The sequence below is a fragment of the Podarcis bocagei genome, assembly GCF_964188305.1.
Source record: "Podarcis bocagei genome assembly, chromosome: 13".
Taxonomy (NCBI): Eukaryota; Metazoa; Chordata; class Lepidosauria; order Squamata; family Lacertidae; genus Podarcis; species Podarcis bocagei.
The window spans coordinates 26,525,381-26,552,058 of record NC_138138.1 but is presented as its reverse complement, the minus strand read 5'-3'; the positions used below and the strand labels follow the sequence as shown (position 1 = coordinate 26,552,058).

Below are 26,678 nucleotides of genomic sequence, written 5' to 3'. Positions count from 1 at the left end.
TCCATGACATTTTTAATTTATTTGTAATGTGTTCTTTAAAGAAGTAGGAGCCAAGAGAAGAGGACAAACTATTTGCATTCATATTAAATAAAATTAGAATTGGTTTGGGCGACAACATGTAAATGGCAAAAGGGGGGAAATAGATTCAAGGCTCCCAAAGTATATCAGTGAATGAAGAGCAGGGTTTTTTCTCTTAGAAAGCTGGACTTCTGTGGGGTTTCTTTCCTGCGTGTAAGTGCTTCTTTTCTTCAAAGTGCTGACCTCAAGCTTGCCGTTTGATTTCACCAGTATGTGTGGCAACCACTTGTCCATCCACACTATCCTGAATGATTTTTGTTAGATGTTGGCTGGGAGATCCATATCCTGGAACAAACGTGGGGACACATTATTATGCAAGAAGCGAGGCATGCTCTATTATATAGATAAAGATGTTTGGGACTGAGGGACTACCCAAGTGAACTATCAGAATTGTTATAACACCGCCCTATAAATTTGACCTTGGCACACAGGCTCCTGAATGCCTTGCTTTCTAGAAAAATATGAGAACAAGATGCAGAGTCATAGAATTGTAGAACTGGAGATATACCTAGGGTCATCTAATTCAACCTCCTGTAATACAGGAATCACAGCTCAAGAATCCCTGACAGGTGGCCATCCACCCTCAAATGAAGGACAGCTCAACACCTTCTGAGGGAGTCTGTTCCATTCTCAAATAGCTCTTACCATCAGAAGCTGCCTTCTAATGTATGGTCAGAATCTCCTTTCTTGCAGTTTGAATCCATTGATTCATGTCCCGGCTTGCTCTATCTTCCATGCAGCAGCCCTTCTGATATTGAACGTAGGGGCGAGGAACCTCAACCCCAGGGACAGAATGCGGCCCTCCGTGCCACTTTATCTGGCCCTCAGAAGTCTCCCCAGGCCATGCCTTTCAATGGCTCTGCTTTTCACCTCCCAGTGTTTTGGCCTGACTGGAAATGTGTCATTGAACTCTGACAATGCCTCAGTAGAGGCCAGAGAAGGGCCAACCAAAGTGCATAGAAACTAGCCTACCATGTGAAGGCAACATTTGGTTCGCCCACTTTTGCCTCTGTCATGTGGCCCCTGGAAGGCTATCCAGCAGGGAATGTGGCCCTTGTGATGGAAAAGTTTCCCTTAACTTGAGGTAAGCATGACATTTACCTCATAAACATTTTGGCAGTGACCAAGCCAAGACATACGCAGAGCAGAAGGCTGAATTCTGAGGAAATTATTCTTCCTTCACACTGTTGCGATCCCACTCTAGTTTTGTGAAAAACTTTGCTCCTCATGAAGGAGGTGTTTCTGCCTCTTTCGTGGAGTGTGGGCAAACTTTGTAAACCTGTTGAGGGGTGTGGGGTTCTGTTTATCTTATTAAATGTAAGAGATGCCCAGGGGGTGGGAATATATCTCCCTCCACTTCTCTCCTTTTAAATCCCCACAGCGAAACGTCTGTTCACAATGGACTTACATTTAATAATAATAATAATAATAATAATAATAATAATAATAGTAGTAGTTTTGTCTGCCCATCTGACTGGGTTGCCCCAGCCACTCTGGGCAGCTTCCAACAAAATATAAAAAAACCAAACATTAAAAAAAACTTCCCTATACAGGGCTGCCTTCAGATGTCTTCTAAAAGTCATACAGTTGTTTATCTGTTTGACATCTGATGGACAGGTGCTCCACAGGGCTGGCGCCATTTTGAATCTTACTTCACGTAGGGTATGGTGCTTAACAAGAAGCCTTTTGTGAATGCAACTCCAGTGAGCTGGAGCATCCACACACCTAGCTCATATTCACAGCCAGATGTTGCTCACCTCTGGATCCAGCAAGGATGTGGAACCCTTTTGACCCTCCTAAGTGACCCTCATTCAGTGGCTGCATGCCAGATGTAGGTGGAGCAATGGATGTGACCCTTACCTTTGTACAGGACACAACTTCCCAGCCATGCACACCCCTCACCCCCCACCCTTCATTTAGAGGATAGAGATAGAAATTATCCACGGAAATCCACCCAGATGCAAACATAAACAAAACACATAAGGAATATTGGGACTTTTCCAACAATTATCAAGACTTTTACCTCTAGAGCTTGAAGTGGAGCCCGTCATTCTATGAAATGACAAAAAAAAAAGCCAGCATAAATTAATATGCACAATGCAAATTCTCATACAACCCTATTTCTATTTCTTAATTAGTGTTAGGGGGTGGGCACTGTACACAGCCAGGTGTCCCCCCTCTTCTTTCTGTGTCTGGGACTTTTAAGTTGTCGTTTTGTTAGTCCTTCACAATAAAATCCCGTTTCTGGAAAAGTTCTGATTGTGTCTCTGTTGCTCCCCCAAGTTCCTTACAAGGGCACTCTGCAACCTGGAACAAGTGATTCAAAGTGACTCATGTTGTGCTTATTTGCCTTCAGAAAATATGCTAGTCCCTGAGCCATACAGACACCAGCCTGTCTTCCAGCAGAATAGGGCCAGGGGGGAAAGTTCCCCTGGCACATATGAGCTAAAATCTCCCTTCATTTATGTTTCAGCTAGGCTTATCTTTTTGAATATGGAAATGTAGTCTGCAGGTGTGTATGGAGACAGGTGACCCAAGCAAATGTGGTCACATGTGCATTGCCTAGTGTAGTGGTTTTCAACCAGTGTGCCTGGGCACCCTGGAGTGCCTTGAATGATGGTTAGGGATGCCACCGATAACATTGGCCTCTGTCCCTTTTTCCTTCCCCCTCTTCCTCTGATGCCCCCTCGTATCTCTGCTTCCCAAAGGCTTGCACAGCTGTTTGTTGCAGCAGCCATGGCTACAAGCTCCCCAGGCGAATGGTGTCTCTGGGGCTGGCCATGGGGTGCTGGTTGCCAGGAGCTGAGGTGGCTCAGAGACCAGGGATGGCTGTGGAGGCTGCCCAGAGGACTCCCAAGGAGAGGGGAGAGGAGGCTGAGGGAACACTCCACAAGGAAGACTGTTCAAAAAAGAGTGAGAGGCTGCCAGCTCTGCAGACAAGGAGTGACATAACTGGGCTCCTGAACTCCACAGGGGTACCACAGAAAGTCAAGGGAGCCATGGACTCAAAAAGGTTGAAAACTTCTGTAACTTTTGAGTAGGGAATTGCATATATGCTACCTTCTATCATGCATAGAGAGAGTTGCACATCTGAAGGGGTAATGTGCAGTGCATTGGGATTAAGTAAAGGTAAAGGGACCCCTGACCATTAGGTCCAGTCGTGGCCGACTCTGGGGTTGCGGCGCTCATCTTGCTTTATTGGCCAAGGGAGCCGGTGTACAGCTTCCGGGTCATGTGGCCAGCATGACTAAGCCGCTTCTGGCGAACCAGAGCAGCGCACGGAAACGCCGTTTACCTTCCCGCTGGAGCGGTACCTATTTTTCTCCTTGCACTTGATGTGCTTTCGAACTGCTAGGTGGGCAGGAACTGGGACCGAGCAATGGGAGCTCACCCCGTCGCGGGGATTCGAACCGCCAACCTTCTGATTGGCAAGTCCTAGGCTCTGTGGTTTAACCCACAGTGCCACTCGCGCCCCTGCCATCTAAAAGCATCCCTGAGTGCCACATAAATGTATTTTTTCCTGCCGTGCACTTTGTCTGCATAAAAACATACCAATTCTATGTAGATACCAGTGCTAGATTTCTTCTTTCCTTTGCCTGACTCAATATTAACTTTCCCTCACCCATCAATCTTTCCATCCAGAAGCTCGCGGTAAGTCGCAATCTCCTTCTCCAGGCGGGTTTTGATTCCAAGGAGGACCTTGTATTGGTTATTTTGAGACCTGAGGTCGTTGCGGATCTGACTGAGCTCTTCTTCACATCTGGAGATGACGTGTTGGATGCTCTGAAGCTGGAAGGCGTAGCGAGACTTGGTTTCATCCAAGGTGTTTTCGATGGCGAATTTCTGAAAAAGAGAGAAGGGTGGGGGATCCAATGATATCATCTTCTGTAAAATATTTGTGGTGATTTAAAGAGAAACCCCAGAAACGAGAGTTATTTATTTGAGGATTTGTAAATGACGGGCTCAGCCTAGCAGCAATTGCAGGATTCACATCTTTAACATGCCTATAGTCATATTAGATGGTTGTCAGGTTGAGCAATAACTAGATTATCCATCATCTGTTGTCTTCTTTCTGCCTCCACTTCCCTACTGCCTAACTAAATTAAGAATGTAATTTGTTTAAGGCAGGAGCCTGTCCTTTACATACTTTCATGTCAGTAGTGCCATGGCTTAATTACTCTCCCTTTGTACCAAATATTGTTCCTTGTGTGTGGAATATTTGTTTGTTTATTGCATTTTTAGCCTACCTTTCCCCATCCCAGGAACTCAACTGGTTTTCCTCTTTCTCATTTCATCTTCACAACAACGTTGGCCCTCTAACTAGAACTTTGTTCTTGAGGGCTGCTGGAATGTAGAACCTAGGAAGCTGCCTTATACTGACCTTCCTACCCCAGTATTTCCAGCATTCCAGGCAAGGGTCTCTTCTAGCCCGACATGGAGATGTCAGGAACAGAACCTGGGACCTTCTGTCGGCAAAGCAGTCGCTCTGCCACTGAGCTATGGACCACTTACTGTAATGACCATCATCCTCGTGAACCATGTCTGTTACATCCTTCTCTATCTTTGGCTACGTTACCTTGTTCAGCTGTGTCTGCAGGTCGATTTCCAGGTTCTGCAGAGTGCGGTTCAGGTCTGAGATCTCCTTCCGGTTGTTCTGTAGTTCTTCCTGGCTGGGCGCATCTTCCATAGACTCACTAGCGACCTGTGGAACAAAAAAAGTAGCAACACATTTTGTTTGTGCTGTTGGAGACTCTGCTACTCTTGCACAGAAAGGGCCTGTCTACAACAACATGCATGTTTATGCATTGTCCGATGCTGACAAATTGTGGGAGGAAAGTATTAAGATCTATAAAGCCTACTTTTTTTTGGGGGGGGGGGTTGAATTAAAATTGTAAGACGATAATATTATCCTAAACCACATACCAACATTATGTGGTTTGACAGTGGGTCAATGCAAATGGATTCTTTGCGTCCTTACTTCTGCTAAAAGTCTGATATTGATACGTTGGAAAGATAATACCACGGCCCCCTTTGAATGATAGATAGAAAGAAGATATGACTACTCTTGCAACATACAAACTGATTGCTTTTATAGGTAGATCGTGTATGGAAAAATATAATGATATTTGGAATGCATTTAGAAAAAAGCATAATGACTTGTTAATAAGTTTATACCTGATAGGATAACCGCACTGTTTATATACCTTTATATTGTATTGTACCACAGCTTCAAGTAGTTTCCCCTAATTTTGTTTTGTTTTGTTTTGTGTTCAGTTTCCCCCCACTTTTTTCCACTGCATCTCTCTACTGAAAATGTTCAATAAAATATAAATATTTTTAAAAGTCTTTTGTTTGTGCTGTTGCCATGAACAGACTCGCCTGAGCCTGCTTGGAGCATCACACCCTTCTTACGGGATCCTGTGAGCTCTCACTGAGAATCCTTCCTCTGACCTGCCTACATCAGGGTGGGGAACCTCAGCCCTGGGGGCCGAATGCAGCCCTGTTTCTGGCCCTCGGGAACCTCCCTCGAGGGGTCAGCCCTCACTGTCCCTGCTTTGCAGCCTACTTTGCAGGACAAAGTGTTTTGCCCTGACTGGCATGTGTCCTTCAACTCTAATAATGCTTCTTGTTTGCCGGGATGGAAGGATTTGAGTGAGTGTAGAAACTCACCTGCTGCACAAAGGTAGAATGGAGATTTGTTGCCCCGCCCACTTTCGCCTCTGGCCCTGCCGACCATTTGCATGTGCCCCCCAGAAGGGATCAGGTCCTACTCTAGGGTTTCACCATCCTTCCCCTGGAAGATTGCTGTGTGACCTCCCCCATCCCAGGAAACGCTTTGTTTTCCCCCCAGAATGACTCTTCTGGAGATGGCATCAATTAGGCGCAGAGGCTGGCATATCCTCACTTGCCAGCATGTGCCCAGGTAGGGAGGAAATCAGCTTTGTGGCACTTCCTTCGAGGTTTGGGTGCTAGCAAAGCCGTCCATGCAGCAGTGAACGGCATTACCTCATATCGGGAGGTGGCGTTTCTTAACTATTCACACCTAAGCAGGCACTTTGCCTGCCTGGAAGTCAGCTTATTCATAATCACAGGGACAATGGGTATGGAAGAACTCCCTGGGGCACTGTCGATTCCTGGAATAGGATTAAGCCAGCATGCCCTCGTAGCACCCTGAAGCCAGTTCCTAATTTGTGGGTGGCAAAGGTATCAAATTGTAGCCCTAGTATCCCCAAAGGTGTGCCACCCCATCAGGCCATGCCATCACACTGACCGGGCTCTTGCCACTTATGTAACTTTGTGGTGCGATGCCTCTGTTGACTTGCATATGGAGAGGGAAGCTGTCCCACTCCAAGAATGGCTGGTGGTGAGAAGTTCACCCTTTCCAAGAGCTCTGTTGTTCAAACAAAGCTTCCCCAGCCATTTTTACAGGTGCAGGCACCCCTCCCATTCAAGTCAGTGCAGAAATTGTTCCACCGCTGAGTTACAGAACCATAAAACTATTGAGTTGGGAGAGACTCAAGGGTTATCTAGTCCAGCCTCCTGCAGTGAATTTTGGGGAGTTGTGTGTTGTCTCTCTTTGTGCTTTGCTCCTTCTCTGTGTGTGCCTGTTGTTTTCTTGTTCTCTCTGTACATTTTCCCTTGGTGTGAAGAAAGCACACAAACACAAAAGATACATACATGTACAGAAAAGGACATTGAATACCCCCCCACCAAATGGCAACCATTTTGTGGTCATGCCTAGCTCACAACACTTAAAAATACACATATGGGTCCAGGGTAGTTCAACAGGGCTTTCTCCATTCTCCCTCATGTCAAAGTTTACCTGCTGCTGGAACCAGGCATCAAGGCTTTGGCGGTTCTTTTCAATAATGGCTTCATAATCCGCTCTTATCCCTGCCAGGATCCTGGCCAGATCTTCTTGTGGAGCAGAATTCACCTTCACATTCACCTTGAAGTCCTTGGAAGCGCCGTGTGCTTGCATGTCCTGCACATGAAGGGTTAAAGATGGAGGTTAACGTAAAGGACATCATCAGAAGCAAGAGGAGCCCATGGGACGGCCACATTCCAATCTGTCCTCCCTCTTCTCTTTGGGTGAGAGGTGATAATTATTTTAAGAATGATGTCCTTCCTTGTCCTTCCCTCTTGCTGTTTGCAAATCTCATATCTGAACTTTGTCTCTCTTCCAAGCAGTTTCACCTTCTCTGAAAGTCTCTAAAGAATGTGATTGCCGAATAAAATAGGGCACACTCCTGCTAGATGAGACCAAAGCCTAATCAGATCCTATTTCTTACAGTGGCCAACCTGAACGCCTTGAGGAAGCCCACCAGCCGTGCATGAAGGCAACAGCCCTTTCTTGTTGCTCTCCCTTTGGAGACAGCAACTGCTACAGGTGTGCCTCCAGTTCACTGAAATGAATAGATGTCAGCCCTGAGCAGGCCTAGCTGCAGCAAACTTGGAAAATTACAAGGTGATGAAATGAGATGCCGCCAGTTGCAAATCAGGTTCTTGGGGCAAAAATGCAAAACATCCAAGGGAAGCCCCTTGGATTAGCAGAAGTTGTCAAAACAACTGGCAAGGAGGAAACACTGTATGTGGTCTGCTGGAGCTGGAAAGAGCAAAACAAGGGGACATGGACAGAATCTAAGGCCAACAGAAATGGAATTGATCCAGGCATTCCTTTCAAAGAGTCTGCACCAAAACACAGAGAATCATAAAATTGTAGAGCTGGATGGGGCCACTGCCACCATCTTGTCCAACTCCCTGCATTGCAGGAATCTTCTGCCCAATGATAGGGCTGGAACCCACAACCCTGAGATGAGTCTCATGCTCATTGGGGCCTCCCTGGCTCTCTTAGAAAGTTTTAGAGGAAGAGAGAGGGATGGGACTTTATGGATCTATCAGGCATTTATGGATTTTTCCATGTGCATCCAACCCAACATTATGAGGGAGGGCTTTGTAAATGCTAAAAGATATTCCAGTGGTCCACTGAGCAGATCTGCTGCTCCAACCCCTCTGCTTTCCATGAATTTGCACGGTCTTCTACTTGTATCCACACTGAATGTGTTGGGGTGCAGTTCAAGGGAAGGAGGAAATAGTAACAAAGGCGAACTCTCAAAATTGGAGTGATGGGCCTGTCTCCTTCCCGGTGGTCCCATTGCCAACAATGCACTGTCCCCTGTACGTGGCCTAAGAGAAGCGCAGCAGCTTCCAGGACGGATGATCATGTACAGTTAATTGAAACAAAGTTTAGAGGAGTTGCCATTGTTGGTTGGCAAATAAACAGCTGAGATGACAAAGGAGAACAAGGTGAGGTGGAGCTCAGGTGGTTCAGCACAGCTTACAGGTGTATCTCTGGCTCCAATGCCCATCCATTAAAAAGTAATTAAGAAAACCCAGAATCTTAGCCCGGGGAGAGATCTCAGCAATTGTCTCTAGCCCAGGGAGACCAGTGCTGGTAGAACAGGATCCCTAAACCTCATTAGAAGCAGATGAGATTTCCCCATATTTGCCTTTTCAACAGGAGCTGACTTAGCTGTGCTCCAAGGGAAGAGAAAATTGGGTCAGGGCCTGAGTGTGAGAAAGCTCCCTTGTTATCTTGATTCTCCCCTTCCTAGCTGTCATAAAAAAATACTCCACCTGTATCTCATTCCCACTTATTCCAGAGACGGGGAACAGGTGGTTCATCAGAGGTTCCTGAACTCCAATTCCCATCAGTCCCAGACAGCATGGCCAGTGCTCAGGAGAGCTGGGAATTGTAGTTCTAAAACATCTGGAGAGCCACAGCTTCTCTAGGCTTGCTTTATTTCTTCCGCAGAAAATTTACACTGATGTAATTTAATTTGTTATAGGTGCATGCATGTGCTTGTTCCTGGAGAATCTGTACAATTGGTGATTTTAGGTGTTTGCTTGCTGGTTATTGTTTCTTTTGAGAACTGACATCCCGCCCTTTAACAGAGGTCTCCCGGCAACTTCAGATCAAAATATCAAAACAATGGAAACACATGCCAACTTGTTGACTGTTTCTTCCTCTTAAAGCTAGCTCACCACAGACAATTGTTTCCCTGTCGGTCTTAATCTTTAACTAGCAAAGAAGTGCAGAAGTAAGGCACAGAGGTTGCCCTGCAGATCAAAATTCCTGTGCCTCGGCAGCCCACTTTTTTTGCATAAGAACAAATTAAGCAATGTGGAGGACAGACTGCAGGACTTGGTTCCCAAGAGAGAGAATTTAAATATTTTTGGCTAAGTGTTGAAGGGAGGGGATGACATGGAGGTTTTGGGCTCGGCCGATGTCCAGACTGGGCAAGTCCAGGAGATCCTATCTAAGTTTATGGTCAAGCACTAAGCCCCTTTGTGTGCATAAGGGAATCAACTATAGCGAAGTCTTTCATTAAGTATAGTTTCCCATTTCACCCCAAACTGGAAACTGTGATTCACAACTTCAGAACCAGCCAAGATAATGAGACATCTTTAAACTCTGGCTTAATATCCAAAGCTACTGGTTGCTCCTATCTTGCCTTATTAATCCGATATATGACAATCGAATTTGCCTAGTAAAGCGTGTTCTCCCTAACAGAGAGCACGTGTTGCGGTTGGGGTAACAAGCCACCTTGCCATGACTAGGCATGATTTGTGAGAGACCCAAGCCTCCTAAGGGGTTAAGATTGGGTTGCTGGGGCAGTTTTGTTGTTGCCAAATTTGGAGGAGGGGTTAGAGTCTTTAAATACAGGGGCCAGACGTTAGACGTCCTCTTGGCCGTTTTGCATCGGATCACCCGCCCTCCCTCCCTTTAATGGGATGGTTCTACGGTTCGCTTGACCTTGCTATGCCTGTCATGGGGTCGTCCGCCTTGGTGCGGGGGCCTGGTAGGAATTTTGCCATCTGGCTGATTGGCTGGTGCCATTTGGTTTTCGCCTACTGCGTAGCAAATCGTCACAACTTGTAAGGTTGGCGGTTAGGCATTGGTTAAATTGGTGCTTGGAGGGGTAAGTGCCTATCCCTCCAAATGATGCGATGGGAATTCCGTTAAAGGAATCCAGGGGCTTGCCATTCTTTCGTCCTTGTTCATGGAGATGGACTTGGGCCGTGCAAGCCCCACAGGAACATGAGGGTGAGTAGTGGGAGATTGATGCCCGACTTCACTTCTCACCCAATACTTGTTTCCCACACTGGCTTCCGTTGGTGTCCGGAATGCCAGCTCTGTCCCTGAGGACATGGACAGATAGTCATAACCAATGCCTAAGCAACCACTCACATTTTTTGTACTTGAATAAAGTTGTGGCCAAAATTATGCCAAAAACCTAAACAAAAAATGATGTGTGAAGTGTGAATTTTTTGGGGGGTGGCAATTGTGGGACTCAACACGCAACTGGAGATGCCTGAGATGGTCCAAGGTTCTTGTATCAATCATGTGCTCTGCAACTGGGAAAGTGTTTGTGCAAGAAAATCTGGAGGGCTTCTTTAAAATAGGAGACAGAATATAGATAGCAAGTATATGATCTTCTGATAGGTGGACTTCTGTTTTTAAATGAAATCCAGGGCTGGGGCGTACTGTAGAAAAACTGAGTCCTGAGGAACAGTTAAATTGTTCTTTAAAAATCTTGGATCTTTACTTAAGCATACTGTACTTTTCCGTGTATAAGATGAGGTTTTTTTCCTGATAAAATAATATAAAAAATGGGGGGTTGTCCTATACAGGGTTGTGCAGACGTGGGACGGGGGCTTGGTTGCTGCCGCGAGCAGGGCAATCTCCCCCCCCCCCCATTTTCTTAAATTTTAGTCCCCCAAAATAAGGGGTGTCTTATAAACAGGGGCGTGTTATACACTGAAAAATACGGTAACTTGATTTTTTGGGGGGAAGGGGGATAGAATTCTTCTTCAAAACCTGAAACTGTTCTTTTCATCTAATATCAATAGTTTTACACACACAAAAATGTATCTGTACTTTACCAAGTCTTGCTGCAAAAGCTATAAAGGTTCTGTGTAATTACCGCAGGAGCAGCTGAATGAAAACACATAATTACTCTGTAAACAACCTAATTATTAAACAAGCCAAACTGGTATGGTAAAGTTCCCTTCGTTGCAATATCGTTCTGTGGTTTACATAGTGACAGTGCCCTTGGGAAGCTAAGGGGAGGATGCTAAAACCAGCCAGTGTTCAGAGCACATGAAAACTGTGATGCTTTGTGCTGATTGCTTGGCTGCAGGGGACAACTGCAATACATTTTTGAAAAGGGGTTTCTGAGCATAAAATGACACCAGCCAATGGAACACTAATGCATGATGGTTAATCATGTTCTGCATTTATATAACTGTGTCCCCTTTGATAGTTATAACTCTACAGAACTACCACTAGAAACACTTTAAGGTTGCAATAGCTGTGTTTTACTTATGGTAGCAAAAATTAGATATTACTACCTACAAGGAATGACGAATCTATTTCAGTTTCTCATTCCCACCCCCCCAATATTTAGTTCAGTTTGTCCCACTTTTGCAAACATTTTTATTTCAAAAATTCACATGAAAATATGTACGCATTTCTGTATTCTGTTCTCTTAACACCTTTTCACAAGCAATATCCCAGCATTACAGGGACATTGAAGCTGGCTGGCAGGGATGGAACGATCTGTCAATTTTGTATCTCTTGTTTTCTTGTTTTCCTCATTTTTTTTTCAACCTTAAATTCAGTTCTCCATGTTTCTGCAGTAATTTGAAATTTATTTATTTATTTAAAAAATACTAATGAAGATTCGCCAGTATTTTATTGCAAATTTCTCCAAATAAAAACTTTGACTAAGGTACTTTTTTTTGGGGGGGGGGAGCAACTTCTCTTAATGCATTTTTCTATGTTCACTTTCATTATTCATTTTTGCAAATGCTCTTTTGGTTGGAGAACTACATTGCAAAATTCACGAAGGCTGCGTTTCAGTTCTCATACTCTTCCAGAAAGTGTGACTGTAACAAATTCAGCTTTAAATGTAAACTGAAGTGAATTTCTCTCTGATCTGTACTGGTTAAGGGAATCTTTCTGAAATATGCAACATCCTTTGTGCTGTCGTAATCTCAGCAATGGACCATGGGATAGCTGTGCCAATCTATATATGTATGTGTTCTACTGAAGAGGGATAAGGTAGGTTAAGGTAGTTTAAGAGGGCTTCTGGACTTGGCCAGAGATGCTTTCACCCAGTGTAGGCTGTTGTGCCCATGATACCCATTCCTGGAAAGGACAGATCTGGCTGTGGTAAAATGTACCTCGGTCACATAATGTCTCCACTACTGAAATGTGCTATATGTGGGGCTGCCTTTGAAAGAGTGTACGGAAACTTCAGCTTCTTCAAAGTACAGCAGCTAGGCTATAAACTGGAACTGGATATTGGAAGTATGTTCCACTATTGCTGAAACAGCCTCACTGGTTCTCAGTTGGCTTCCAGGCCAATTGAAAGTATTGGTTATCGCCTTTAAACCTATATACTGTTTGGGACAGTTGACTGAGAGAAGGTATTTCTAATGGCTGCAGTCAAAGATTGGATTCCCTGCCCAGAGAAGACCACCTCACTTCTTCCCTAATTATATTTTTGGAAGGAATTCGGTTGTTAGCGATATGAGTGAATTTGGGTGAACAGGTATTTTTCCTGTTGTTCTAGCCATTTTATGGTGGAAAGGCCCTTTACTGATTATCTTGACTGTTTATCTTGATATTTTAAAGAGAGAAATGCATGCCCAAAATTTAAAATGGAAATAAAGTGTGTGAACTTTGTGCAAAACAAACTCCACTCACACTACCCAACAGATAGTGCTAATGTAGTCCACAATCTCCTGTTTGAATTCAATATAATTATGATATGGCTTATCCAAAACTCAGCTTTCAAGTGGAGAATGAGTCAAAAAGGATTTGATTTGGGGATTAGTTTCTTCAAAAGCAATAAGACTGTAATGAAATCCATGAAAGTCATCTTATGGCCTTATTTTAGCAGATCTGGAAATTTCCCCTACCTCCTCATGTTCCTTCTTCTTGAGGATGTGATCTTCACGGAGAGCTTCGATCTCCATTTCCAGGTCTGTTATGATGATTGTCATGTTGTCGAGTTCCTTGCGAATGTTCTCGACGTCATCCTGCACACTTTGTCTCAGGGCCTTTTCTGCCTCATATCTTAGCCAAGGAGAGCAAAGGAAAACAGTTGAGGGGACTGGAGACACATGAGGACGGAGCCTATAGCTTTGAAGACTTCAGCTAGCCTACCTATTGGATGCCCTTTTCCGAGTTCCATGCTCGCACAATAAAAATATTGATTTGGAAAGGCACAATGGACCTTTCAGTCTAGTCTTCCACATTCACAAAGTTCAGTGAAGCTGGATACACCCATTACATAGATAACTGAGCAGCTCTTGAGTTTTCGATTGGTATTCGACAAAGATGGGCTCAAAGACTTGGTTCCTAAAACCAATTTTCGCTACGGGCCAAGTTACACATGATGTTATTCAAGCCATGTGCCCTGAGGGCAGGGTTTGTTATGCAGAAACAGCTTGAGCAGGAGCTCCAATTTGGCCTGGAACACTGGAACACATGCAAGTTGGACTAAATGACTATTTGGGCCCCTTCCAACTCTTCAGTTCTGTGATTCAGCCCTTTGCTGCCCATTATAGTCATGATCTAGACGCACACACCTCACCAGGTCCACAAGGTGGGGAGGAAGCTTCCATGGGAGCAAATGGGATCTCCCCCCACCGTACAAACTGCAGACTGCGGCGGAGGGCATCTAGACCAGAACTGCAACAAAAGGTGAAGCCTACAGCTTCCTCTGTCCCATTCAAAACTGAGTGCACACGCTTTCTGGCACTGGCTATTTCTGCAAGCGAAAAAATTGCCATTGCCCTTCAGCTTCTCAAATTCCACCCCCCCCCCACAACCCCACTCAGACACTGGAAGTGAGTGATTCTGGAAGGGTGGGGGAAACAGCTTAAAGGAGCAGAGGGAGGGGAAGTTGAAATAGGCAGCTTCCACTTCCCTTCCATGCACACTCACTAACCTTGTCTTTTTAGGTAAATCAGCAAATACATATTGAGTAAATACATGTCAGGTTTGATGATGAATATACCCTCTTAAGAACATAAGATGAGCCTGGTGGATAAGGCTGTATTTGGTCCATTTAGTCATAGGATCCCCTGAGGGATAGCTCACTTGGTAGAGCACGAGACTCTTAATCTCAGGGTTGCTGGTTCCAGCCCCACGTTGGGCAAAATACTGCTGCACTGCAGGGAGTTGGACTAGATGATTCTCACGGTCCTTTCCAACTCTACCATTCTATGATTCCATGATAAGATGAGCCTGTTTTCACAGTGGCCAACCAGATGCCCATAGGAAGCACACAAGAAGGACCTGAGAGGAGGAGGAGGAGGAGCAGCAGCATCTCCCCACCTGTGATTCCTAGCGACTGCCTCCAACAGTGGAGTCTGAAGATAGCCATTGGGGCTAGTAGCCATTAATAGCACCAGTCTCGTTTCAGGAGGCAGGCGAAATGGAAAGGAAACAAGCTGCGGTGCCTACATAATTCCTGAGGTTTCCTCTACTATCCAGAAAAGGCAACACACCTGCCTTGAGCTTTCAGCCTCAGCCAGGTATTATGTGGTGGCAGCCACAAATGAGTAAGAAGCAGTGGGGGAAGATAAGACCCCTTTCAACCCTACGCTCCATTCGAGATTGGCCTGCTAGCCAGCCTAGTTGCTGGCCAAGGACCTAGTAAGTAGGGCACCATAAATGGCATGACTCCAATGGAGATGATTTCAACCAGGCTTAACCTGTGGTGCATCTAACATTACTGTTATTATTTATTACATTTATTAAATTACTTGGGGAATAGGTTGGCTTTATTGCACCCAAACGATCAGGTTGTGAAGAATTAAGGCCAAATTCTATGTCCTTTGCCCATCTCTGTTTCCATGAATAGGCAAGGAGTTCAAGGAATAACTTACTTGAGCCTGAAGTCCTCAGTGGCCATTTTAGCATTGTCAATCTGTAGCACGATGCTCGCATTGGCAACCCGTTTAGTCTCAATCTGTAAATGAGAAAGAAAGAACTCATCTCATTGCAAATGTGGAATGAAAAGCTCAATATCTGGGGGGGGGGTTGGCAGTTGTTGTGATTGGTTGGTAGGGATGAACAGATGGATGGATCTCTCAATTTGGGTTTCTCTCTGTGTCTCATTTTTCCAACCTAAAGTGCAGTTCATGACATTTATGCATCAGTTTCCTTTTTTAAAAAATGTCCTCACAAAAACTGGTCAGTATTTCAGTATATTTATTTAATATATAATGTGCAATTATTATTTTTTGCAAGCAATGTTCTCTGACGTAATGCCTTTTCATGAGCTGCACCTATCACTTGCAAACATCTGAAATGTTCTAACTTTGTTAAGCTTCATATTTTTAATGCAACTTTCACAAAATTCACATTCACCTTGTTCTTCTGAAATTTTTTATCAAATGTCAAAAAGGGAAACGTTTGCACCTGCCAGTATCTCTTGATCATTTTGGTTTTGGCCATCTTCAGTTCTGAATTCCCAGCTACCAAATACGAATGGTTGTTACTTACCTACCAGATGCTATTGGACACTATATCTAATGTAAGTGAGTTACCCAACGCAACCTGATGTTAACGACGATTGTTTGCCGACCATTAAATGCCATCAAATTGTCAGGTACAAGCTATTTTCAAAGAGTTTCCAGAGGATCCCAGAAGTCTTTGTTTGCTTATCAGATGCTCAACAACAACAGCAGCAGCAGCTGAAAGGCAGTTTGCAAACCACAACTGATCTTCTTCTGTGATGCTCAACCACTGATGAATGCTTTAGGTATGTTAAAGGACACACACCACCTGTTCACAGGAGATGAGGAGGAGGGCCAACAGTGCCTTCTGTGAACTGAGTGTGTGCCCTGCAACAGGGTTCAGAGTCTTCTGCACAGCCGAGGGATTCTATGATAGTGTCAGGCGTCAGAGGATCCAACCCCCATGGTAGGTTGCCAGGAACGGATAAGACAAGGAAAGTTCTTACCCACAGCTTTTCATTCAATATTCACAGAGAGAGAGGCTTAGAAAGGAAGTCTCTTGGAATAATGGCATTGCCCCGAGTAAATCTCCCCTCCCCTCCCCTTCACTCCCACTTCCTCATTCATCATCCCTTCTACTGGTGGCGCTGAGGGTCCTTTGCTTCCGAGCCCTTTGCTCTCCTACTTTTAAGGCTCACCAGGTTCTGGGAGGTGGTGGGTCTGGAATTTTTTCTAGTGATAATGTGTCAGCCAGCTGCTCCAGCTCTGCCACCTCCTCCTCTCCCATAATTTCCCAACTTTTCCCCTCGTCTTCCTCTGAGCTGTGATCTCCCTCAAACCCCTGTTGTAATTCTGAACTGCCTCCTTCTCTGGAAGGGTCAGACTGGGGAGGCGGTCTCCACCATTCCTCCTCTGTCCAGTCCCTGACAGATAGACTCTTGATACCTGGGTGTCATGACCTGTAACCCAGGTGGCTGTTGTGGACCAGGAAGCATGTCAGAACCCACAGCACACAAACCTATGCTCACCCCGTCTGCCACAGAACATGCTTCTGATGCACAATTGACTTCAACCTGATAAGTGCTGAGTCTGCATAAACACGTTCTCAGACAGTCCCAACCACAAAGTATCTGTGCCATTGTGCTGTACTGGAAATGTATTGGAAATATAGGCATCTGTCTCTTTTTAATGCAATTGTTTTGCACACTTAATGCAATTGCATTTGTTCATTTAATCCCAGATTGAAGACTTCAGAAATAACTTTCCGTTTTCTCACCTCCAAAGGGAAAAGGATGTGAAGTAGTTTAAAAACTATTTTTCTTTTCTCTCTGCAGCCCCCTCCCTCACCCATGAATAGAAGATGCGTTTCTGTCTTTTTGCTAGCAAGCAGGGCCTCTCATTTTCTTATCAGCTCAGCGAGATATGCCAAGAGCTCACTGACCTTTGCAGACTAAGCCCCAGAACAGTAACTCACACTAATTCGGAAAACTTGATGTAAGCAGATAGCAGAAAAACAACATTTTGTATGAGACTAAAGAATAGCAAATTTCTAAACTTTGCTCACTGTTGCCATGGTATCACTAGTGGATAGGAGTGTGCTTTTTGTAAACCAATTAGAAGTGAGTGTGAGGAGTCCACAAGCGGTCCATGCATTCTGGTATCCAATCATATTGCTGAAAGGGACTGTTCATGACCCCATCATGTAAAGAGAATGTTATAAAAGTGTCTTGAATTTTGTGCCCTGAGCCCAGAATTTGGAGAATTCCTCTGGATCGTTTTATTCTTACTGCAGTCTGCCATAAAATCTGAACTCTTTCTACAATGCTGCTGCTATTTGGCTAAAAAGGACTGGCATATTTCTAGGACCTCCCACCTTTGTAAGGTAACACTCTTAGGGATCAAGGTTCAGTGACCTGACTTGCACCCCCCTCCATTGAGAGCGAGGAGCTCTAGCAAGTGACCACATGAGCCTGAGGCTCCCTTGAAGCCTAGAGTTGAAGAGAAGAGGAAATGAACCCCCACGCCAGTGGAAGCCTTGGATCCATTTAGGCTCTGTGCTTGCAGGACACATAAAACTCCTCCACTACTGCGTTGGCACTGAGAATATTCAATGCTTTTCTTCTCCTGTCCAACTCTTTGAACTAGGAGTGTCCTTCAGGCACAGAGACAGAGCAAGCCGTTGTGCTTCTGGATCTCCCAGCTCAGACCTGGAAGAGGGAGGCCCCATCACTTTGCCTTGGAACCAAACTGGTACTCTAAGTTTCAGCTGCACTCATAAGCCAGCAGCCTCTGTCTCCTCTTCATTTTTGAACTGTGAGAACCAGCAATTGTTTTTGGCCCCTGCACTTCATAGCTTCAAGCTCAGAGCTGGAGTGAGGAGAAAGATATTTCCCCATTACATCATGCTCTGTGTTTCACAGTTGTAGCATGAAGTCAGAGAAAAGACCTCCATCCCTTCAGCCAGCAAGGCAAGCCAGGAATTGTTGACTGCTGTAACAGATATGACACAACAGGCATCAGTCCTCAAAGTGTGTCAGGAAGTTTGGAAACCACTGAATATTCCTGTACTTAAGGAATATCCTTACTCCCAGTTCATGTATTGTTTTGGGAAGTGCAAATTACATGAGTTCACATTGAAATGTGAACCAGACCAAATTTCTTCTGTGTCCCTAGCTGCTGTGTCATTCTCTGCAAAGCACACCTTTTTGGGGGGATATACTTTTACCGTTGGAACCTGAGATACCCTTAATCTGTCTCTAAAGCATCACTAAGACAGCCCCTCTAGCCTTTTCTTGAAAGACTTGAGTTGTATCACAGAGCCAGGGGGATCCATGCCATGAATATGTTTGTTAAGCGATGACAGGGAACATTCCTTGGCAAATAGACTACTGCTCTGGGGTTGCCAGAAGAAGCAATGCAGAAGGCCACAAAGTTAGTTCACAAATGCAATCAACACTTTTTCACTCCAAGTTCTGACGCTTGTTGTTGAACTGTAGAACAGGAAAAAGGCGGTTGCGGAAATCTTGGAATGAATGACCTATATTTTCAGCATTCCTTGTTCTTCCTCTCCTTCCCCAAGTGCATGCAAGAAAGGATGCCGTAAGCACAGAGCCTACACAGCAAACACCTCCAGATGATTTCAGCAAGACGGCAAAGCCATATATTACAGGAGAACACACACATACATACAGGGATTTTAGCCAATCAGTTTGTACCTTGAGTGTAAACAAAACTCATGCAGAGCCACACAAAAAGAAAACTTAGATGGTGGTGTGATAAGGTGCTGTTGAGACTACATCTTGGAAAACATCCTGGCTTTAGCTGAACTTATTCATGGTGCTTCAAAGAGAGCAGAGGGCATCCCAAAGAGCATATTGGGAGGAAAAGTCCTTAACAGCAGGGCAAAATGTATTGACAACATGGAAACCATCATTCCTAGAACTGTGTCCTGAACCAGTGAGGTTCCTTGCTCCCCCATGTATCTATGTTTTCAAAATGAACTGCTTCCCCTCTGCTTGCCCATTAATCCTAACACAGGAAGGCTATGGAGCAAAGTCTGGGAGGGAGGCAGGCTAATCCCAACCTTCTAGTTGGCTCACAGTTCTCTTGACTATGGAAGCAGACCCCAACACACTAGAAAAATTCACACTTGCTGTATATGTGTGGGCGCCAAGATCTAATATGAACCTTTATCTTGGGCCAAGAAAATTATTTCTCCACTGGGTAGCAATCCCAGTTCAAGCCAATAGAAGCTAGGGGAGAGTTTACTGGCAGAGCAAGGCAGTTTGGACCTGAAGTGAGGAAAAACGAGGAAGGGAGATTGCATTAGGAAGGTCCTCATTTGTTGGCTGTAGTCTTTGTTCTGCCCTCAGCATGCTTCAGTAACCCTCTAAACCAAGTCTGAGGAAAGCCATTCGGGGGCTGAGAAGATTGGTGGCTGAAGAGTGGTTGGCCAAGTTCAGGTTGGCCAAGTTCAGGCTTCTTGCTTTAGATGGGGGAGTCAACATCGTAGCCCTCCAGATAATGCTGGGCCACAACTCCCATCAGCCTCAGCCAGCATGACCAATAACAGTCAAGGATGATGGGAGTTGTAGTTCAACAACCTCTGAAGGACACCACATTGGCTACCTCTAGCTATAAATCATGCCAGCTCTAATCCCACATGAGCCAGCACAGAGGCTGTCACCATGCAGAAAGCGTTAGTTAGCATACAGCAGTACAGTTAGGCAGTTTTATTTTTAATTGTTATTTTTAATTGTTATTTTTGTTTTATGAATCACTTCCCATGAACCACCTGGGCTGTGATCCTATGAGGGTCTGTCTTTCAGGTGCTCGTGTGTTTTACTTCAAAATGTGGTAAGATAGGCCTTCCTGCTCATTCTGCTGAGAGGGGCCCTGCTGGATGCCATTTTGCAGAGCTCTCTGTGGCAGCCTCTCCCAAAGATTATGGGAGGTACAAATTACCCTCATTCAGAACCGGAACGCTCTTCAAGAGCTAAAGCACACCGTTGTGAAAAGCCTGTCTTCTTGCCTTATATAGCAACATGGAGTTAAAAGTCATTAATAGGATTAGTCACAGGGATTATTGCCTAGTTAAATGGGCATTATTATGAGTCCCAATTAACACCCCACTTAGGCACGAAGACATGTGAGCACGAAGGCAGCTTCAGTTGACGCTTAATGTAGAAATCTTGGTGAGAACCAGAAATTCTCTTTAATTATCGGGAAATTACATATTTGCTGAGAGGGTGGGCTGTTTGTAAGATTAGAGTGGAAGTGTGTATTTTCCTGCACAGCCAACTTCATGTGTACTCAGAGACACTATAGCAGCTCCATCCTCTTAAGATTGACCCAAAACAATTTGCTGCCTTAGGTAAGAGGCAAAATGGTGGGCTCGCTTATTCCATGTATGGAACTGGACCAGACTGGCTGTTGAATCTTACTTCTGCGCAGGTGATGGGCCAGAATCTTTCACTAAAATTAAGGCTGGGAAAGGGGATGCAGGGTGGTTCCTATGGCACACAGAACTGTGTCCTCCAATACTCCATCCCTACTACCCAGTCTCCATATCTGCCACCTGAGGCAGCTGCCTTACTTTGCTAACTGGTAGGGTCAGCCCAGCATCCTCCTACATTACAGGAAGTCAGGGCAGGCAGGCCCACTGAAGGAACCTTCCAAAATGAGGTTTATGTGGACGGGTATATCTCTTGCTACCCAGCTTGCTATGAGCTGCAAAGTACTTCTACCACTGTGTCTCCGTAAATGCGCTGAAAACAATGCGGTGGGTGACATACAGCACCCAAAATCCCTGACTGCCAAGTTTACAGTATATAGGTCAAACCAAAAGGTCCAATTCTGGTTTTATTTATTTTTAAAAAACATTTCAACTACAATAGTTGCCGAGTGGTGTACAAAGGTACAATGTAAAATGATCAGTTAAAACTATAAAATCAAACCTCTAGTATAATGCCTACTGGAATAACAACAACAACAACTTCAACAGCCACCAGAAGTTCAGTAGGGAAGGGGCCTGCCTGACTTACACCGGAAGGGAGCTCCACAAAATTGGGCCCCCAATACAGAATGCATAGTTCCTGATGGATATGAGCCATGCATCCAAGACATGGGGGGCCACCAACAGTGACTCCCCCGAAAGCCTCCAGGATTGGGCAGGGATGTAAGGGATTAGGCAGTCCTTGAAGTATCCTGGACCAAAATAGTTAAGGAACTTGTAGCTTAATGCAAGTACCTTGAACGCAGCCTGGTAGCATATGGGAAACCACTGCAAACTTCTGAGCACCAGAGTTGCATGATGGACTGTCCCCATCAGCAGTCTGGCTGCAGCATTTTGCATGAGCTGGAGGAACCCTACCAGGCTCAAGGGTAACCCCATGGTGAGCACACTGCAGTAATTGGGACTTGAGCTTAATGCGGCTGATGATATGTTGCCCAGCTGGTAGTATGAAATGGCATAGTCGGGATAGGGCTATATCTTTAACCCTGGAAAGCTCAGGCATACTATGGGAGACAACATATGCCTTGCAACTTTTCTGAGCTCTTGGCAGCAATTCACCCAGTTCATGCCTCCAGCTGTTTACTACTGACTTTTTCCTCCATACAAATCTTCAAAAGTCCAAGCAGTGAAATGAGAAGTGGCGAGAGGAGACACAGACAAAAAAGTTCTGCAGAGTTACTATATCCCAGGTGCATTCCCTTTGTGTAATGACCTTCAGGCTGCAGATGGGAGCTCCACTGAGAGAATGTCACCCCCAGGCCACATCCACACCATATATTTAAAACACTCTGATACCACTTTAAATAGTCATGGCTTCCCCCCAAAGAATTCTGGGAGCTGTAGTTCATTAACGGTGCTGAGGGTTGCTACGAAGCCCCTATTCCCCTCACTGAGCTACAACAGCCAGAATGGTTTTAAAAATCTACCCCAGGGAACTCTGGGAATTGTTACTCTGTGAGGTGAATAGGGGGTCTCCACACAACTCTGAGACCCTTAACAAACAACAGCTCCCAGAATTCTTCGGGGGAAGCCAAGACTGTTTAAAGTGGTGCTTTAAATATACGGGGTCGCCCAAGATGCCTATGCATAGAAAGCTTGCATGTCAAGGAGAGTTGTGTGGAAGTTCTCACTTGCACACCACCTCATTTGGTACATTTCTTTTTATAAATGAAATTCAATTATGAGACCCCCTGCCTCCGGTTTGAAGTGTTATAGTCCAGGCTCAGGGCTATCTCCAGCTACTGTTTCTGATAGTTAGGCCAAGGTTACTGCAAGGGGATGAATGAGTAGAGAACTGTAAAGCAGCAAACATCTTTACGAACGGGAATAATGCGCAAATTAATTTTCTTCAGCAGTGCTCTTTACTTTGGCTTTTGACACTTGAGGGGTATATTTCTAGGGCCCACCTCATTTATGTGATTCTAAGTTGTTTTAAACTGGTTTTTAATACAGCGGTACCTCTGGTTACATACGCTTCAGGTTACAGACTCCGCTAACCCAGAAATAGTGCTTCAGGATGAAAACAGAAATTGTGCTCCGGTGGCACAGCAGCAGCAGCAGGAGGCCCGATTAGCTAAAGTGGTGCTTCAGGTTAAGAACAGTTTCAGGTTAAGTACAGACCTCCGGAACGAATTAAATACTTAACCTGAGGTACCACTGTATTGTGTTTTAATGTTGTAACCTGCCCTGGGACCTTAGGGTGAAGAATAGTTAACTAATCAATGACAACAACAACAACAACAACAACAACAACAACAACAACAACAACAACAACAACGCTTGCTAACAGTGGGGAATAGGCTGTAGCTCTGCAGCAAAGCATCTGCTTTGAATGCAAAAGATCCCAGGTTTGATCCCTGGCATCTTCAGGTACAGCTGGAAAAGATTCCTTGTCTGAAAGACTGGAGGGTTGATGTCAGTCAGTGTAGACAATACTAAGCTATAGGGACCAATGGTCCAAGTCAGTATAACACAGATCACTATGTAAAGAAATGCTGCCCAGTCTCAGCTGCTCGCTGCTCAAGATATCCCTCTAAGTCATACTCAGAGCAGGCACATTCATTCGAATGGGTCTATTTGTGATGTCAGTGGGATATCATCTGATGCCCTGCACTCACTGGGTGACTCGTCCCCTGGATTCCCATCCATATCTTATTGGAGCATGTCATCCTTTTCAGCTTGTTCAAGGGCTAACCCACGATTTAGAAGGGTGTCTAGGCTTCACTTCTAAAACTAGCATCCCGGCATATTCTGATAGAGACATTGTGCTCTTGCAGGAGATGTAGGTTAACTAAAAATTATGCTTTATAATATATACATGAGATGCATGTATATAGAAATAGCTGGCATCATTTCAGTCGCGGTGTATCTGAGAAGCAAGAGCGAAGTGCAGCAATCTGTCTAGAATTCAAATCGTGTTCTGTGCACATTGGAAACACAGTGAGTAGTCTGAGTCTGAAATGTTAACCCCAACCTTAACCTCCCCACCCCACCCCAAATCAAATTTACCTTCTTTAATATAATAAAAACTTATAGGGTAGCACAATTCTTAATTTAAAATCCAAAGATTAACATGACAAATTCAACATAATGTGCTGCCAAGCCCATAAATTCCACATCATCCACAACTGCAACGCGATAAAAAAAATATAGAAATATGAACATTTCCCCCCTGAGCAAAACGGTAGTTAGGAGAATTTGCTTTAAAATATATATATTTCAGGGTTGCCTCCCCTCCCTCTTCACCCTTTCCTACCCTTGGAGTCCACACCTTTCCTTGAGGACAGCTCTTAAGCAAACACCCAACAGAAGCAACCATTTCAGATATTTATATTGCTGAGCTGAACGAGTGCTTGAATCCCCCCATGGAGGAATGTAAGCCAGTCTGCGCCTTCTCAGACTTACCTTCTCGTGCATGTCTGAGATGTTTTGTTCGTAATCCTTGAAGTCGTGCTTGGTGCCCTGAGACTTCTTCTTGTGCCAGTCCCGGATGCAGCCCTCCAGCTGAGTGTTGGCCTCTTCCAAAGAACGCACCTTCTCCAGGTAGGAGGCCAAGCGGTCGTTCAGGTCCTGCATCATCTGCTTCTCGTTCCTTCCCATGAAGATGTCCCCGTGGCTCCCGCCGAAGCCCCCCCAGCCTGCCCCGGCATCAGAGGCCAGCCAGGTGGGTGCTCCAAAGGACATGGGGACAGGTAGACAGCCACTTCCTCCGTGCAGAGTGCCAGCTCTGTAGGGGTCGCCGATGTGTGAGAAGCTGCATCCTGAACCACCCCTGAGAGATCCAGAAGAGAAGTGGTAGAATCCTTGGCCGGAGTTCATTCTGACATCTACTAGGAACCGAAATCAACACGCAAACACTCCCTCTCTTTCCTGCCAGCGTCTGAGAAGTGCCTCAGCCCTTGCTAAGTGCTTTTAAGCCTTTCCTTGTGGGAGTTCCCTCATGTTAAACAACTATGCCAACAAGGATTGTGTCATCATCACAAAACATGCATTTCCTCTTGGTCAATTCCAAAACCCTGATTAACCGGCAAATATGATTGTCATTCTCTGGAACACCGGTGACATACCAAAGGTGCTTCTCTTTTCTTCCCCCGTCCCTTCCCTCCTCCTCCTCTCTTCCCTTTTATTTTGCTTTTTGCATGATATCAGTGAGGTGTGGCCACCCAAGGGAGGGGTGGAGCTGAACTGAGAGAGCCCCAGCCTCTGCTTCAGGTTTCTTTCAATCACATGGCTCGGTTTGTTTTGTTCAGCTGTTTGCAGCAGCAAGAAAAACTGCCTGAATTACACATGCAAAAACACCGAAGGCCAGGAAAGGGGTTAGGCTCCGGGGCTCTCTGCGTGCCATTTTTATCATGGTTTTGGGGGCGTTTTTTAAATCAACTTTAAAAATCAAATTTAAAAATCAACTTGTGACTCCCTTGAGCACATGGACTGTTTTATAAAACCTCTTAAAAAATGGAAGTTTCAACAAATCTCTTAGGAACTTAAGAAAAAGTTACTGAGACCCGTTCAGGGACTCTAGGTCAACCACAGCCTCTCTAGGGATGGACAGATCCTCCCATTTTGGCCTCTCTTGATGTTTCTCATTTTCCAGTCTTAAGGTCAGTCTTCTGCATTTCCCTATCACAATTTATTCATTTTAAATAAATAGTTGCTATGTAGGTGCACATTTCCCTAATATACCCAATCTTATGCTATTTCCTGCTTTTTGTATGCATTTTCCCCAATATGCATTTTTTTGTAGATTGCCTCGGTTCCGCTGCTGAGTCTGTTCTCCTAACATTTTGCCCAAATCAGGAGCATTCACTGCACAGTGGAGCTGGCCTCAGCACCTGCATTGCTGCTGCTTACCTCAATCATGTGGCTGTGGGGGCATATCATCAGGAGAGCTAGATTGTTTCAGCAGCTGCCCGCATGTGGTCCTCACCTCATTGCCTCCCTGCCTCATCCCTGCAGCATCCAGGTGAGCAGCAGAGAGATAGGTGTCAGAAGAGCGGTTCCACAGATCCACCACACCAGCTGCTGCTGCTGGCCAATATCTGTTTCCTTGCAGTTTCCACCAACTGTCTCATGTGAGGAGCAGAGAAGACGTCTGCGCCATCTTGGACATGGATGGTTCCCTTTGCCTATATATATATATATATCCTGCACAAATGAGAGAAGCCCCCGTCTTCCCCTCCCTCCCTCTCTCACATGCCCTCTGTGCATGCCTGAGATTACTGTTTCTCATTTTTCTTGTCTTCCATTCAGTTCCCTACACTTCTGCAGTCATTTGATTATTATTTTTTTAAAAAATATTATCATGAAAATTCATCATCATTTCGGTGTGAATTTCTCCGAATAAATGCATCTTTGTATGCTATTTCGAGTAATGTACACATTTTTGCAAGCCATTCTTGCTAACATGGGCATTTGCAATGTCATATTCACTAACATGGCACGCTTCCTCTTCCACCCATTTTTGTAAGCATTATTTAAATGGAGAACTGCATCATAGCGTTCAGAAAAGTGCAACTTTTGAAGGATGGTTGAGTTTTGGTTCTCATTATTCTGAAAAGTGCAAATTTGATAGATTCACTTTTAAATGTAAGCTGAATTGAGTTTCTCTGCCACCCCTTGTTGCAGTGACCACAAATGATGGATGGCTAGTGAGCCAACCTGTTGTTGAAAGTCAGTGTAGTTTTGCATACTCACAACATAGCACCCAGGGCCAAATTAAGACCTTTAGAGGACCTAATTGTTGAAAAGATTATGGTGTCCCGCATATGTAATTCAAAATGTATGTGTAATGAAAAGAACAGAAAAATGGAGTGTCAGGAAGTCAATCAAAGTTCTGGTCCCCCATGAGGATTACTTTGATATGTGTTGGTTTTTTTAATTCAAATGTCAAATTACTTTCAAAGAAATTTTCTCTCTTGACATCCCTGCTTTGTCAGATCAATTCATTGGACAGCTCATTTATTCCTGAATCTCAGGCTTATCCTTTTGTGAGTCGAGGAACCGAACCCGCGTGGTGGTAAATAAGAGACAAGGATGCAAGAATTTA

General features: G+C 44.8%; 1 protein-coding gene across 1 annotated transcript; it reads right to left on the bottom strand.

Annotated features, from left to right (window-relative positions):
• On the bottom strand, positions 1 to 24,737 carry LOC308571167 (keratin, type I cytoskeletal 23-like). The gene is made up of 8 exons (XM_081166656.1): positions 24,038 to 24,737; positions 15,046 to 15,128; positions 13,069 to 13,225; positions 6,902 to 7,063; positions 4,655 to 4,780; positions 3,701 to 3,921; positions 2,102 to 2,130; positions 1 to 363 (listed from the first exon to the last, which is right to left on the bottom strand). Exons 1-8 carry the CDS (start codon positions 24,449 to 24,451, stop codon positions 263 to 265), a joined length of 1,293 nt encoding a protein of 430 aa, XP_081022782.1. The 5' UTR covers positions 24,452 to 24,737; the 3' UTR covers positions 1 to 262.
• Between the last annotated feature and the right edge of the window lie 1,941 nt (positions 24,738 to 26,678).